The following is a 16085-nucleotide window of genomic DNA, read 5'->3' on the forward strand; positions in this document are numbered from 1 at the left end:
TCTTCTTTAATGTTATTTTGTTCCAGAAATGTATCTAACCCTGTTTTAAAGCTGTAAATTTTTCCTGCGGTGACCAGTTCCTGAGGTAGACTGTTCCATAAGTTCACAGTTCTTATGGTAAAGAAGGCGTGTCGCCCCTTGAGACTCAACCTTTTCTTCTCCAGATGGAGGGAGTTCCCCCTCGTCCTTTGGGGGGGTTTGACCTGGAACAGTTTTTCTCCATATGTTTTGTATGGGCCATTAATATACTTATATACATTTATCATATCCCCCCTTAAACGTCTCTTCTCAAGACTAAACAATTGTAACTCCTTTAATCACTCCTCATAACTAAGATGTTCCATGCCCCATATTAGTTTAGTTGCGTGTTTCTGCACCCTTTCCAGCTCCACAGTGTCCCTTTTATGGACTGGTGCCCAAAACTGAACAGCATATTCCAGGTGAGGCCGTACCAATGCTTTATGTCCCTGTCCCTCGAGTCCATGCCTCTTTTTATACATGACAATATCCTGCCGGCCTTGGAAGCAGCAGCCTGACATTGCATGCTATTCTGAAGTCTGTGATCTACAAGTACACCCAGATCCTTCTCTACCAGTGACTCTGCCAGTTTAATCCCCCCTAAGACATACGATGAATGCAGGTTATTTGTACCCAGATGCATAACTTTACATTTATCCACATTAAACCTCATTTGCCAAGTGGATGCCCAGACACTTAGTCTATCCAAGTCATCTTGTAACCTATACACATCCTCTATAGACTGTACTGTGCTACAAAGCTTGGTGTCATCTGCAAAGATAGAAACAGAGCTGTTAATACCATCCTCTATATCATTGATAAATAAATTAAACAACAGCGGGCCCAGTACTGAACCTTGGGGTACACCACTAATAACCGGGGACCAATCAGAGTACGAATCATTGATCACCACTCTCTGGGTACGATCCATGAGCCAGTGTTCAATCCAGTTACAAACTAAAGTTTCCAAACCCAAAGACCTTAACTTACCTGTCAGACATCTATGAGGGACAGTATCAAACGCTTTAGCAAAATCCAGAAACACTATATCCACAGCCACTCCTCTGTCAAGGCTTCTACTCACATCTTCATAAAAGCAAATCAGATTTGTTTGACAACTTCTATCCTTAGTAAACCCATGCTGGCTATCATTTATAATACAATTATCCCCTATGTATTCCTGTATGTAATCCCTTATAAGTCCTTCAAACAATTTACCCACAATGCATGTTAAACTTACCGGTCTACAGTTTCCTGGGGAAGACCTAGAGCCCTTTTTGAAGATTGGCACCACATTCGCCTTGCGCCAGTCCCTTGGCACAATACCAGACACCAGTGAATCTCTAAATATCATGAACAGGGGTACAGATATTACTGAACTTAGTTCTCTAAGAACTCTTGGGTGTAGTCCATCTGGCCCTGCAGATTTGCTTACATTTATATTACTTAACTTACCTTGTACCATTTCTACATTAACCCCTTAACGACGCAGGACGACGCAGGACAACCCCGCATCACATCGCTTCGGTCCCGGCGCTCATCAACGGCCGGGAACGTGGCTAATATCACACATCGCCGATCGCGGCAATGTGTGATATTAACCCTTTAGAAGCGACAGTCAAAGCTGACCGCCGCTTCTAAAGCAAAAGTGAAAGTATCCCGGCTAGTCAGTCGTGCTGTTCGGGACCGCCGCGGTGAAATCGCGGCATCCCGAACAGCATACAGGACACCGGGAGGGCCCTTACCTGCCTCCTCGGTGTCTGATCGATGAATGACTGCTCCGTGCCTGAGATCCAGGCAGGAGCAGTCAAGCGCCGATAACACTGATACACTAATACACGCCAGTGAACAGCATAGGAGATCAGTGTGTGCAGTGTTATAGGTCCCTATGAGACCCATAACACTGCAAAAAAAAGTTAAAAAAAAGTGTTAATAAAGGTCATTTAACCCCTTCCCTAATAAAAGTTTGAATCACCCCCCTTTTCCCATAAAAAAAAATAAAACAGTGTAAATAAAATAAAAAATAAACATATGTGGTATCGCCGCGTGCGTAAATGTCCGAACTATAAAAATATATCATTAATTAAACCGCACGGTCAATAGCGTACGCGCAAAAAAATTCCAAAGTCCAAAAAAGCGTATTTTGGTCACTTTTTATACCATAAAAAAATTAATAAAAAGTGATCAAAAAGTCAGATCAAAACAAAAATCTTACCGTTAAAAACTTCAGATCACGGCGCAAAAAATGAGCCCTCATACCGCCCTGTACGTGGAAAAATAAAAAAGTTATAGGGGTCAGAAAATGACATTTTTAAACGTATAAATTTTCCTGCATGTAGTTATGATTTTTTCCAGAAGTGTGACAATATCCAACCTATATAAGTAGGGTATAATTTTAACCATATGGACCTACAGAATAATGATAAGGTGTCATTTTTACCGAAATATGCACTGCGTAGAAACGGAAGCCCCCAAAACTTACAAAATGGCGTTTTTTCTTCGATTTTGTCGCACAATGATTTTTTTTTCTGTTTCGCCGTGAATTTTTGGCTAAAATGACTAATTTCACTGGAAAGTAGAATTGGTATAAAAAAATAAATAATAATATGGATTTTTAGGTGGAAAATTGAGAGGGTTATGATTTTTAAAAGGTAAGGAGGAAAAAACGAAAGTGCAAAAACGGAAAAACCCTGAGTCCTTAAGGGGTTAAGCCAGTTCAGTACATTACATGATGTGTTACCAGCACTGACCTGTCCAATGTCAGCTCCTTCTTCCTTAGTATATACAGAACTAAAGAACCCATTCAGTAGCTCTGCTTTCTTTATCGCCTGTGACAACCTCCCCATTATCATTATTAAGGGGTCCTACATGCTCTGTCCTTGGTTTTTTTGCATTTATATATCTAAAAAAAATATTTAGGATTAGTTTTGCTTTCTTTGGCCACCTGTCTCTCATTTTGAATTTTTGCAGTTTTTATTACATTTTTACAGATTTTATTAAGCTCTTTGTACTGTTTAAATGTTATAGCTGACCCATCAGATTTGAATTTTTTGAAGGCTATTTTTTTGTTGTTTATTGCTCTTTTAACATCATTTGTCAGCCATGTAGGATTTAGTTTTAATCGTTTATATTTGTTCCCCTTTGGTATATATTTAGCTGTATAGTTATTTAGAGTTATTTTAAAGATGTCCCATTTACCTTCTGTATCAGTATTTGAGAACTCCTCCCCCCAGTCTATGTCCTGTAGTGCAGCTCTCAGCCCAGGGAAATTTGCCTTTTTAAAGTTATATGTTTTTGCCTTCCCCGCCTGTCTTTGTTTTCTACATTTTAAGTCAAAAGTAACTATATTGTGGTCACTATTACCAAGGTTTTCCCTCACAGTTACATTACCAACCAGCTCTGCGTTGTTGGAAATGATCAGATCCAACAAGGCATCACTTCTTGTTGGGTCCTCCACAAACTGGCCCATAAAATTATCCTGCAATAAATTTAGGAATTGTCGCCCCTTTGTAGTTTTAGCCAGCCCCCGGCCCCAATCTATATCTGGATAGTTAAAATCTCCCATTATTACCACTGTACCTGCCCGGGCGGCCCTCTCTATTTGTTTATACAGCCGAACTTCTATCTCTTCAGTGATATTAGGGGGTCTGTAGATTACACCAAATATGATTTTTTCAGTATTTCCCTCCTTTTGTAATTCTACCCACAGTGATTCCACCTCCTCAGAATCATCACACACTATGGCATCGTTCGCACTGACTTTCATACCCCTTCTTACATACAGACAGACTCCACCACCTTTTCTGTTCATTCTATCTTTGCGAAACAATGTAAACCCCTGCAGATTGACAGCCCAGTCATGCGAGGAGTCCAGCCATGTCTCAGCGACCCCAACTATATCAATATGTTCCTCCAGTATCAAGGCTTCAAGCTCCCCAATTTTATTTGCTAGGCTTCTGGCATTTGTGAACATACACTTTACATTTCCATCCTTTATGTTATTGGGGTTAATGGGATTTAAGGGTGTAAGTTTTATTTTCCTATAAAGCCTATTCCTATTTACTATTCTAACCCCTCCCTCCGCTCCACCCCCAGGTACATTTATAATTCCCACCTCTCTATCTACACTATCTTCCCCCTCTATGTTGTAGGTTCCCTCCCCCCCAGTCCCTAGTTTAAACACTCCTCCACCCCTCCATCTAGATAGAGTAGTACAGGGAGGGGTACATTTTTCAAGTCATAGGACACCCACATTGTCATCTATGCTTTCACCTAGTCTAGTTAGTAATGTAAAACCTCGTGAATCCTGGTTATCCACTAAAGGTTTCCATAAATGCTCAGAGTCAAGATGTGTTGTGTGCAAATTCGCTGAAAAATGTCTAAGTGCAGAAGGTACAGTGGACAACACTAAACATTACGTGAAAACATTTATTAATTGCAATAGCAAACATGTAGTATACAAGATTACCTGTACCGAATGTTGTGTTAATTAAATAGGAAGTACCAAGAGGAAACTAAAAAATGTTTACAAGAACGCATCAGACATGCTGCTGGTCCACTTACCAGCAGCATGTCTAATGTTTCCAAACACTTTTTCGTTAAACATCAAGGAAATGTCTCTTCTTTAAGATTTTCAGGGATAGAAAGGATAATACCATCTAAAAGGGGTGGTGATCGTGTGCAATGTCTCCAGAATAAAGAGACAATGTGGATAAATCTTTTGGACAGTATACAGCCATACGGTCTCAATAATAGGACAGACTTAATATTACATTATTGAAGATTTTTTCTTTTCTCTCTCTCTAGTTGCTTTTACTTCATGTGTTTTGTTGTTTTAAGTCACACAGAACAATGTAGTTGTATTTGTGTATTGTGCACCTGGGTCAGTACAAATAGTCAGACTAATGTGCAAACATGTATGCCATGACTAAATGAGCCTGAAACATGTCACTAATGAAGTAACTCTCCAAGTTTTGTCTGGACTTCTTTGTTCCTTGTTCCATCACTGCTGTCCATATGGATTTTTAAAGATTCCAATAAATCTCAAGTTTTAACAGGTGCTGGCTGTTGGTTCCCTTGTATGGTATTCGTATTGAGGATTGCCATGCACCTTGCTTCCAGGTGAGCTGATAATTGGAATTTTCCCTAATGTGGGGGAACTATGCTGCCAACCTAATGTGGGGGAACTATACAAAAATATAAAATTGTACTATTCTGATCCCTATAACTCTTATTTTTCACTTTTTTGTTGTGTGATTTGTAGTTTTTATCTGTACCATTTTTGTATTGGTATGACTTTTCAATGGCTTTTTAGATATTTTTTATGGTATTTGAAGTGACCAAAAATGTGCAGATCTGGTTAGTGCAATATTACGACTTTTGTGCCCTACTTTTGATTTTGCCGTGGGTCACACTAAGCCTAAAACCGGCCCTGCTGGCAGGTGTACTTGGTGGAGACCTCCCTTAAAATACTACACAGGGTCTATATGGATCCATCTAGACTTCACAATATCTATCCCATGGTTTCCCTATTGTGCTTTAGGTGTTGCCATATGAGAGGTACTATGATGTCTGGTGGAGCTGCTCGATGGTGGCTGGATTTTGGATGTAGGTTCTGGAATTGCTTGCCAGTATCTTGAACTGTAATATTCTGCAGACTTCTACATACTGCCTCTTTGGTTATGAGCCAAGCAGAATGCCTTTCTACACTTTCACAATTTGTCCTTTTGGCAGCTTGTATGTATGTGGTCTCCCAATGGAAGCAGGCATTCTTATAATTTGCAAGGGTGATAGAATGCATTAACCTCATTATGTTAAATGAGAAACTGTCTACTATTTGTGAGGATACTGTGGAATGTTGTAACGTTGTTTGGGAGCATGGTTATTGTCCCCGGATGCACCATTGTATGTCTTTGTATTGATGGTTAACTCTTTATGAAGCGGTGGGTGTCAACCATTCCATGATGTGATTCTTTATGTTTTACTCATATACCCATTGAAGTAAGTGTATTATATTTTTGCACTGCACCTGCTTTTTCTTGAATCAGTTATAGCCCGCTTTTTATTTCAGATTTAAATTGTACATTTTTCGGAGTTATAATAAAAGCTTCATGGTTTAACTATTAAAAATTGCACCACATTCTAAAGTACACTCTAGAGCAGGTTTAAGCATAAAAAAAAAAAATGTTGCTGGAAACTTACACTTCAAGTTCAAGATTCACCAGATTCATCAATCAGTCTGAGATACCTTGATGAATCTGGTGGGTTTAAAGATTGTGTGCCAAAGTTTGCCTTGTCTGTTGTCAAAGACAGATTTGTAAATCTAGGCCTAGATTCTTTACAGAAAAAGTGGTACATTCACATTTAGTCCAACATAATCCGCGAAGATTACTGGTTGTACCGCTCAAGTATATGCCCAACTTTAGAACACCATCCTACAGTTTACATATAGATTAACCATGGATAAGAACTGTTTAAATGCATTGTATTATATTTCTTACTTTAAGTTATAGTGGGCTGCACACGAGTCAATGGACGGCAAACAGCTATCTGTATGATTCAACCATAAAGAGGAACACTTGGGCTGGTAGATATGCCTTTGGCAGCATTTATCTTGAGGAACCAAGGATCAGGTACAGTGAATCAAAGTTTTAGAATTAGAAATAAGTGGTATTTTATTTGCGACTAGTTATGCAATAATTCTATACAAATCTGCAAGGAAATTGGATGAATGCTGTTCAAAGCATATGGATACATGTGTGAGTGTCTGAAGGGGTTTCAACTGTGTAAAAATGGACATATATCTGATGCACACTGTCTGCACTATTGTCTTCATTAGCATAACTTCCTGTTTGATGTACATCCTGTAACAGACTTTCTGTTCCTGTGTACACTCTAGCTAGGAATTCAGCCAACATTAACTCACTCTCACTATATGGAAGGAGTTCTAGTCAGGAAAGTGTAGTGGAGGAGGGATAGAGTTGGCTGAATTCCCATTAAGTGTGTCCTGACCAGACAGAAAATTATGCTAATAAAAACAACCTCGCAAACAGTTTGTATCAGAAGAAAGAAAACATGAAAATATGGAAGACCTCAGAAAGGTAGTAAAATAACTTTATTTACCATTATATGTTCACTTATCAGATAGTTCAAAATAGGTTTTATCATCAGAAAACCCCTTTAAAAGGGTACTCCACTGGAAAACATTTTGTTTTAAATCAACTGGTGCCAAAAAGTTAAATGGATTTGTAAATTACTTCTATTAAAAAATCTTAATCCTTCCAGTACTTATCAGCTGCTGTTATGATCCACAGGAAGTTCTTTTCTTTTTGAATTTCCTTTCTGCCTGACCACAGTGCTCTCTGCTGACACCTCTGTACATTTTAGGAACTGTCCAGAGAAGGATAGGTTTTCTTTGGGGATTTGCTCCTACTCTGGTCAGTTCCTAAAACAGACAGAGGTGTCAGCAGAGAGCACTGTGGTCAGGCAGAAAGGAAATTTAAAAATAAAAACTTCGTGTGGATCATAACAGCAGCTGATAAGTACTGGAAGGATTAAGATTTTTTATTTTTATTTTATAAAAGTAATTTACAAATCTATTTAACTTTCTGGCACCAGTTGATTAAAAAAAAAAAAAATTTAAAAAAAGTTTTTTTTTGGGAGTACCCCTTTAAGTATAAGAGTTGAAGGTGGCACCATAAATGTCTTGGCAAATTAAGCTAGTTCTCACCAAAAATTCAAATATTAATTGTACCAGTAGTAGTTGTTAAAGTTATTTTATTAGCCTACTGATATACTGCATATGTAGCTTTTTTTCTGGTCACTAGTGTCATTATTTGAACACCAGTGCTTAAGGAATCTACATTGTATGGTATAGTTACCGGTATTTGTACACTTTATGACTGCACACCATATTAAGGGGGCTCGGACAGAATGTACAGTGTTGTACATTGTCCAGCATAAGTCATGCCAAGTTAAAATAGTTAATAACAACAATAAAAAACGTAAAGAACAAGGGACCAAAACATACGATCATAATGAAGACATGTTACACGTGAAATACATACCTGTTTAAAGCAGGCTTCTATGAGATTGGGTGGAAACATATTCCTTTGGGAAAATCAAATAAAATTACATTAAACATGGTACAATGCAGTCAGTACCCTACCTCCAAAGCTTGAATAAAGAGCACAGAGCATGTACATTAAATATTTCATCAGTTTCTTTGTTGAGATTAGGTATAGATTAATATGCTCAATGGACTGGTGTCTCTGCAGGAATAGAGCAGCAGGAAGTCAAGTTAAGTATTGATTCCGTTAACATTTAGCTAGTCTTTAACAATACATCACACTTAGTATAATAATGATTATTAGGGCCTAAGATCATCTAATTTCTGCATAAATAAAGCGGTAGATAGAAGTGAAGTCCAACTTCTGCATATAAAATGTCTACTCCATTATATTAAATAGGACAATTTTTGCTAAGATGTTTAAAAAAATAAATAGAAGTCAGTTTTCATGTTGACACTGAGGCTATTCTAACAGACACTATGTATTGAGGCCCGTTCAAATCAATTGTTCAGATACTGATAATATTGTTTGAAACCTCTAAATATGTAAACTCAAATATAGTTTTGATATAAATTGTCTGACCCCCAATTAACATGAAATGACGTAACACTAAGCCTCACTATTTCCATATCACCAGTGATTGCTTACTCACTGGATGTTTGTTTATTTGTAATAGGCTATACCATAGCACTATAGAATTTCTGAAACAAAATATTAATAAACTATATGAGATAATTACATGTAATAAATCATTCTTTTAAGTTTTGCAATATAAGCTATTTTTTGTCCAGTGCACTGGTAGCTCGAAACTCTCAGGTCAACATGCTGTGTGACCAGGGAGGAATAAGTGGTATTAAACTAATAATAAACATTTGTAGGCAGGGGCACAACCGTAAGGGGTTCCGAGATAACAGTCCCACCAGGGCCCCTATCTACCCCATAAGAGACCAGATTCTGCATCAGTGCCCAGAAGCTACAAGTTACGCCTCTGCTTGTAGGGAAGGGGAAACTTTTATTATCCACCTCCTGGCCTACACAACAGGGAATAGTATATCCGTTAAGATTCTATTACCCAGATTATGCATTCTGTGCAAATGTTTTGAGCTTCTCCCAATGTTAGCAGCTGGAGAGAGGCATGGGAACAGTGTTATGCTATATCTTCCTCCAGCTTACACAACATGTATCAATAAGAAACATGTATTTAGGTCAGAATCATGCTTGTTTATTAATAGTGTACAACCTCCATGAGTGTAATTTAAAATAGAAAGTATAAAAAGCAAATACAATAGTAAATACCATGGAAACAAAAACTCACAAAGAAAACTACACACCACTGTTAGTAAACGAGGGCCATTATCTTTATTCTGTAAGTCCATACAATTACAACAATACACAATTTATATAGATTTTATCTTAACTAAGTATTATAACTTTTATATGAAAATGTATGTTATATTTTAATAGTTTGGACATTTTTGCATATGGCGATACCCCATATGCCTATGTTTATTTTTTGTTTTGATTATTTTATTTGGAAAAGGAAAAGGGGAGTGAAAGGGAAGGGACTTTTTCACATTTATCATCATCTTTTTTACACATTCTTTTTTCACTATTTTTTAATCACCCATAGGGGACTATTACTTGCAATCTTTAGATTGAATACACGAAACAATGTTGTGCCATAGTACAGCTGCATCTGTGTTATAGCACTCTACTAGTGCAGCCTTTTATAGCTTTTTGCACTAAAGGAGCGCCGACAGCAAGGAGGCAGGTATGGAACCTTCCACCATCCTCTCAGCTGATCAGAACCCCACAATTTCTTTGCGGTGGTCCCGATCAACCCAATGAGCTAGATGGCAAACTTATTTCCAAAATTTAGACGACGCAATCAACTTTGATTATGGTGTTTAAAGGATTAATGCCATATATACTTGGTGAAGACCAGTATATGGAGGGTTAGATTCAAGTAGTTTACCAATAGATTCCCCCTTAGGGTTTATCCAATAATACCCTTTTTCCCATATACCCTTAAAAACTTTCCATGAGATTTAGTTTAGTTACTACAAACATTTGAAACTCTGAGTGCAATAGCCTTTTCATATCTTTACATTACTGTGTGTTTCAGGGACTGTTTATATTCCTCATCAGTAGTTTGATCACTTGTCAGAACACTGAGTGTGCCTGCAGCACACACCCAGTAGGTAGCAAAACATGTCGAGGGGGGCAGAGTAGAAAGGTTTTAAACAATAGTGCGAATAACCAAAATCAATATACTGGGTGTGTGCTGCAGGCACACTCCGTGTTCTGACAAGTGATCAAACTACTGATGGGGATTATAAAGGGTTAATGCCAGACACTGGCCTGATCGGTGACGTCCCCAATTAGCCATGGGTCCTTGCTGTTAATAGCAGCTGGGACCCACCAGGTATAAAGCACTCTCAGCTCCTGAGCATGCTTTAAACTATGGGAACAGGCACAAGACGTACATTTATGCCCTGCATCCTTAAGCGGTTCATAAAGTCACTTCCTCCCAGCACTCTAGGGTGTAGGATAGCCGCATGGGAAGGAGCAACACAAAAACGCCGAAGAGTGTGCAGATTATACAGGCCAGGACATGAAATGGGGAGGGATTAAAGGGGTATTCCAGGCAAAAACTTTTTTTTATATATCAACTGGCTCCGGAAAGTTAAACAGATTTGTAAATTGCTTCTATTAAAAAAATCTTAATCCTTCCAATAGTTATTGTGTATTTTTTCTCACTTCGTGTACCTTAAAAAGATGTATAACAAGCGATCACAGAGTCCCATGAAAACAAAAATGGTACCATCCAGGTATATGGAAAAATAAAAAAAAAAGGTATAGGAGTCCGAAGAGCACAACTTAAAAAATACTAGTTTTAATACAAAAAAAATTATAATTTTTTTAAAAGAAGTAAAACAAAATAAAACCTATATAAATTGGGTATCATTGTAATCATATGGACCTACAGAACAGAATACAGATAGTGGGTAATTTTTAGCGAAAAGTGCACTGTGTAGAAACGGAAGCCCCCAAAACTTACAAAATGGCAGTTTTTTTTCAAATTCCCCCCATCAAATATATTTTTTATTTTTTGCTTCGTCGTACGTTTTGTGGTATAATGATTGATATCATTACAAAGTACTATTGGTGGTGCAAAAAAAAAATGCCCTTATATGGGTCTGTTGGTGGAAAATTGAAAGCGTAGGATTATTAGAAGGTAACGAGAAAAAAACAAAATAGCAAAAATGAAAATTTCCTGCATCCCCAAGGGGATTAAAAATGTTTCACAATTTCTATTTTACAAATAAAAAATGAAAAAAAATCTACATATTTGATACTGCTGCATGCAATATAAAAATAAGTTATAAAAATATAAAGTTTTTGCTCCCGTACAGTGAACAGCGTAAACATAAAAAGAAACCAAGTTCCAAAAAAAGTGGTCAAAAAATTATCAAAAAGTCACATATAAACAAAACTGGTACCGATAAAAACTACAAATCATGGCACAAAAATGAGCTCTCATACAGCCACATATACTAAAAATAATAAAGATATAGGAGGGTCATACTTATTTAATTTAAAAAGTTTGACTCTGTTAAAAAGGCGTGCAAGAATAGCAAATGTGTAACTATGGGTATCATTTTAATCATATTGACCCACAGAATAAACAAAAAATGGCTTCCTTTTCAATTTCCTGCCACAAATAAAAAAATAATTTGTTGCCCCATACATATTATGGTAAATTGAAAGGTGTCATGATAAAGTACAATTGGTCGTGAAAATAACAAGCCCTCAAATGGAATAGCGGGTGGAAAAGTAAGAGTTATGGCTCATAATAGGCAAGGAAAATGCAAACATGAAAATTGTCTGTGTCCTCAAGGTCAAAATGGTCTGTGTCCTTAAGGGGTTTAAAATGGGAGTAGCAGGTGATGGGTGGGATAATACGGTCAGGAGGTGTATGTTATGCAGACATGCCTCTCAGTGTAAAACATTCACACCCCCTGACTGTATAATTCCACCCTTTTACTTCATAGTCTTTTTTTATTATTAAAATTGAATTCAAACCCAACTGAATTGTCAGACAAACTATAAACCCTCATATCTTAGGAACAAGAAACTGTAAAAAAGCTTGTGAACAGGGCATCCTACACTATTGCAACAGTATAATCTTATTTTTAAGAGATGTGGTTTAAGAGATCGCAGCATAAAGGTCCATTGCACATCCTTTCCAAATAACCTCCTCTGGTGGGCTTACTTACCACCTCAATCACCTCACAGGAGATCAATTGGGGCCACTATCATGTTTGTCCTTACAGTGCAGGCCAATAGGGGTATCTTGACCATGAATAATATTTTGTGCCCTCATTCAGTTGTTCCGTAGGGGTCTGATTACTTTCCCCTCAAAATTACTGGGGAAGCCACAGGTGATCATATGCACCACTCATCTATGGAATATGTACTTCCTGCAATCTGGTGTACGCATATGACAGGTACCTAGAGAAATATATAGACCTGTGATGACTGTTTCTGTCACTGTCTAACACAACCTATACTCCTAATGTGTTGTTCCAGAGAAAGGAAAAAGGAACAATACAAACAGTACATATGATAATATTAGAGAGAAAAAAATCCTTCCTGACTCCTTCCTGAATCAAAATAAATGCTTGGATCAATGTTTCAACAGAATTAGTACCCACAACCTACAATATTATATTTTTTAAGGCATCGAGGGCCCTCTCGTCCTCTGAACTTTCTCAATTAATCAACCATAACAACACATTGTGTAGTAAAGAGGTGGTTCAATGAGAGTAATGACTGGGATATAACAATACCAGGGTACACTTTATATAGGAAAGACAGAAAAGGCAAGAAAGGGCCCTCTAAGTGAAAGATAGCATAAACATAACATACAATCTAACAAGTTAGTGAAAACAACAGTCAGTTTGGGTTACGTTGCAGATTGGTTATCGTACAGTAACTAGTGTAGTTGTTATATATAGACTGCCTGGTCAAGTAAAAGAATTAGATGATCTACTAGTGGAGGAAATAGCTAAAATGATATTAAAATGGAAAGTTATCATTATGGGAGACTTTAATCTTCCTGATGTGAACTGGAAAAACAAAATAGCTAGTTCTGCCAGGAGTACAGATATTCTAAATTCCCAACTGGGATTATTTCTACAACAAGCAACTGAGGAGCCAACCCGGGGGGAGGCCATTTTAGATTTAGTATTCACAAATGGGGATTTGGTATATAATATTACTGTACGTGAAAGCTTGGGATCTGATGAACACCAGTTAGTGCGGTGTAATACAAGAACAGTGACTGCGTCACACCACACAAAAACAAAAATTTTAGCTTTTAGAAAAACTGACTTTTGTTAAGAATCCCTATCAGACTGGATCAGTATTTAATGGAGTCCAGGAGAAATGGGACTACATAAAAGTTGCATTATTGAACGCAAAAGATAATTGCGTTAGGCTTGTCATTAAAAGCAAAAAAGGAAGAGCCCACTGCAGTACTCCACAGAACTGGACAAAATCATAAAAAATAATAAAAAAAAAAGCTTTTAGTAATTATAATAAAAAAAAAAAAACAGAGCAATTAAGATAGGGAAATTTATAAGATCAAGCCGAAAGAGGCCAAGCAAGAGCTTCTAAAGCACAATCAGAAGAGAAACTAGCACTGCCGGTGAAAAAAGGAGATAAGATATTTACATGAAAAAAGGAAATAAAAATAAGGACTAACTAAATTAAAAACTAGAAGAAGGTAAATAGAAAAGGATAAAGAAGTAGCCCTCTGCCTCAATGAATACTTTTTGTTCAGTTTATACAAAAATAAAATAAAGGAAAAGGACCTCAGTTACGGAGGAAGACTAATGAATCTTTTGATGCATGTGTCTTTACAGAGGATGAGGTCTGAAGTCAGCTGTCTAAAGTTAAGGTGAATAAATCACAGGGGCCTGATGGGATACACCCAAAGATACTAAAAGAGCTTAGCTGTGTACTAGCAAAACCGTTAAAGGGGAACTCCAGTGGAATTTTTTTTTTCAAATCAACTGGTACCAGAAAATTAAAAAGATTTGTAAATCACTTCTATTTAAAAATCTTAATCCTTCCAGTACTTATGAGCTGCTGTATACTACAGATATACTACAGAGAAATATGTAAAAATTTTTTCAGTCTAAGGGTACTATCACACGCATGGATTCTTTAGCGGGTTTTCCGCTGCGTATTTGAAAGTGGGCGGCTCATCTCGGCTGTCTGCAGCAGATTTTCCGCAGTGGAATGTACACTGCGGAAAATCCGCCGCAAGCCCCATTGAAGTCAGTAGGGACTGTGGCGGATTTTCCACAGCGTAAATTCCGCTGTGGAAAATCTGCTGCGGACAGCCGAGAAGAGCCCGCCCACTTTCAAATACGCAGCGGAAAACCCACTAAAAAAATCAGCTCGTGTGAACGTACCCTAACAGTGCTCTCTGCTGACACCTCTGTCCGTGTCAATAACTGTCCAGAGCAGGAGAGGTTTTGTATGGGGATATGCTACTAATCTTGACAGTTTAGAGAGCACTGTGGTCAGACAGAAAAGAAGTTCACAAATTTCTCTGTAGTATATCTGTAGTATACTGCAGCTGATAAGTATTGGAAGGCTTCATATTTTGAAATAGAAGTAATTTGCAAATCTGTTCAACTTTCTGGCACCAGTTGGTTTGAAAACCTTTATTTTCTACTTGTTTCCACCAGAGTTCTCCTTTAACAGGTTTATTTAACCTTATTTAACCTTATTTATCACTGGTAAAAGGAGTTGCAGTAATATCAGGAAGTATTACTATACTGATGGAGTAGTGAACACATAAAATAGCCTTCCTGCTGTTGTAGCTTCAAGTACAGTGAAGGACTTTACCTATCCATGGATAGGCATAAGGCTATCCTTCATATAAGATAAGGCCAGGGACTATTCATAGTATTCCGGATATTGGGCAGACTAGATGGGCCGAATGGTTCTTATCTGTCGAGAATATGAAGCATGCTTCCCACTGCGCAGCAAATTATGCACAGCGTGAAATACACTGCGTATATGCAATGTGTTATCCTACCCTTAAGATCTATTCACAGGTACAGTATCCTGCGCATATTTGATGCGCAGGATTTGAAGCCGAAGACTTTATTCTGTGTTCAGTCATTAAAGGAAAACTGTCAGCCTGTTCACTCACACTAAACCCAATACACATACATATAGTGTGGGTGAACAGGATTCCAATGAGGGGTCACTTATTTTTGGTCCACTGGCTGCCGAGGTATTTGCCTGTAAAGTTCCAGTATTTCATCCCTGAATAGTGCATTGAAGGTGTGGCCTCCGCCGGCTGGCCACCTTTGCCTCCCAGAGTGAAGGTCCTAAGCATGCCCCCTACTTTTATCATTATCTGCAACTCCACATCCTAGTGACATGGAGTCACAGGTCACGTGAGCGCAGCACTCTGCCTGCAGAGCGCAGGTGCCGGAAGATTTCACCCAGCAGAGTGTTTTCCTTACGCAGAGCTCTCACGTCATCAGGACGGGAGAGCTGGTTGAAATCTTCCGGCGCATGCGCTCTGCAGACAGAGGGCTGCGCTCATGTGACCTATGATGTGAAGATAATTAATATCTTAATAGCAGGGGCAAACTTCACTCAGCAGGGGACCTTCACTCAGGTAGGCAGAGGCGGCCAGCCAGTGGGATAATGCCTTTAATGCTTTATTCATGGATGAAATACTGGAACTTTACAGGCAAATATCTCGGCAGCCAGTGGACCAAAAGGTGATCCCTTGTTAGTATCCTGTTCACCCACACTATAGCCCAGTGTATTGGGTTTAGTGTGGGTGAACCTTCCTGACAGTTTTCCTTTAAGTTTACATCGAACTTAGCAGTATAAAATCTGCAGCTTCAAATCCTGTGCATCAAATATGTGGCAATGTAATCCAGCTCGCTCCACCCGTAC

General features: G+C 38.2%; 1 protein-coding gene across 6 annotated transcripts in view; it reads right to left on the reverse strand.

The window, feature by feature from the left end:
• The window catches only part of LOC130367859 (excitatory amino acid transporter 1-like), a 338220-nt gene that overhangs the window by 67562 nt on the left and 254573 nt on the right, over positions 1 to 16085 (reverse strand). For all 6 annotated transcript variants that reach the window (XM_056570764.1, XM_056570754.1, XM_056570782.1 and 3 more), the window contains one exon: positions 8085 to 8127. In XM_056570764.1, coding sequence (XP_056426739.1) covers positions 8085 to 8127 — 43 coding nt within the window. The remainder of the gene's footprint in view (positions 1 to 8084; positions 8128 to 16085) is intronic.

This window comes from Hyla sarda, chromosome 1 (assembly GCF_029499605.1).
Source record: "Hyla sarda isolate aHylSar1 chromosome 1, aHylSar1.hap1, whole genome shotgun sequence".
NCBI classification, from domain to species: Eukaryota; Metazoa; Chordata; class Amphibia; order Anura; family Hylidae; genus Hyla; species Hyla sarda.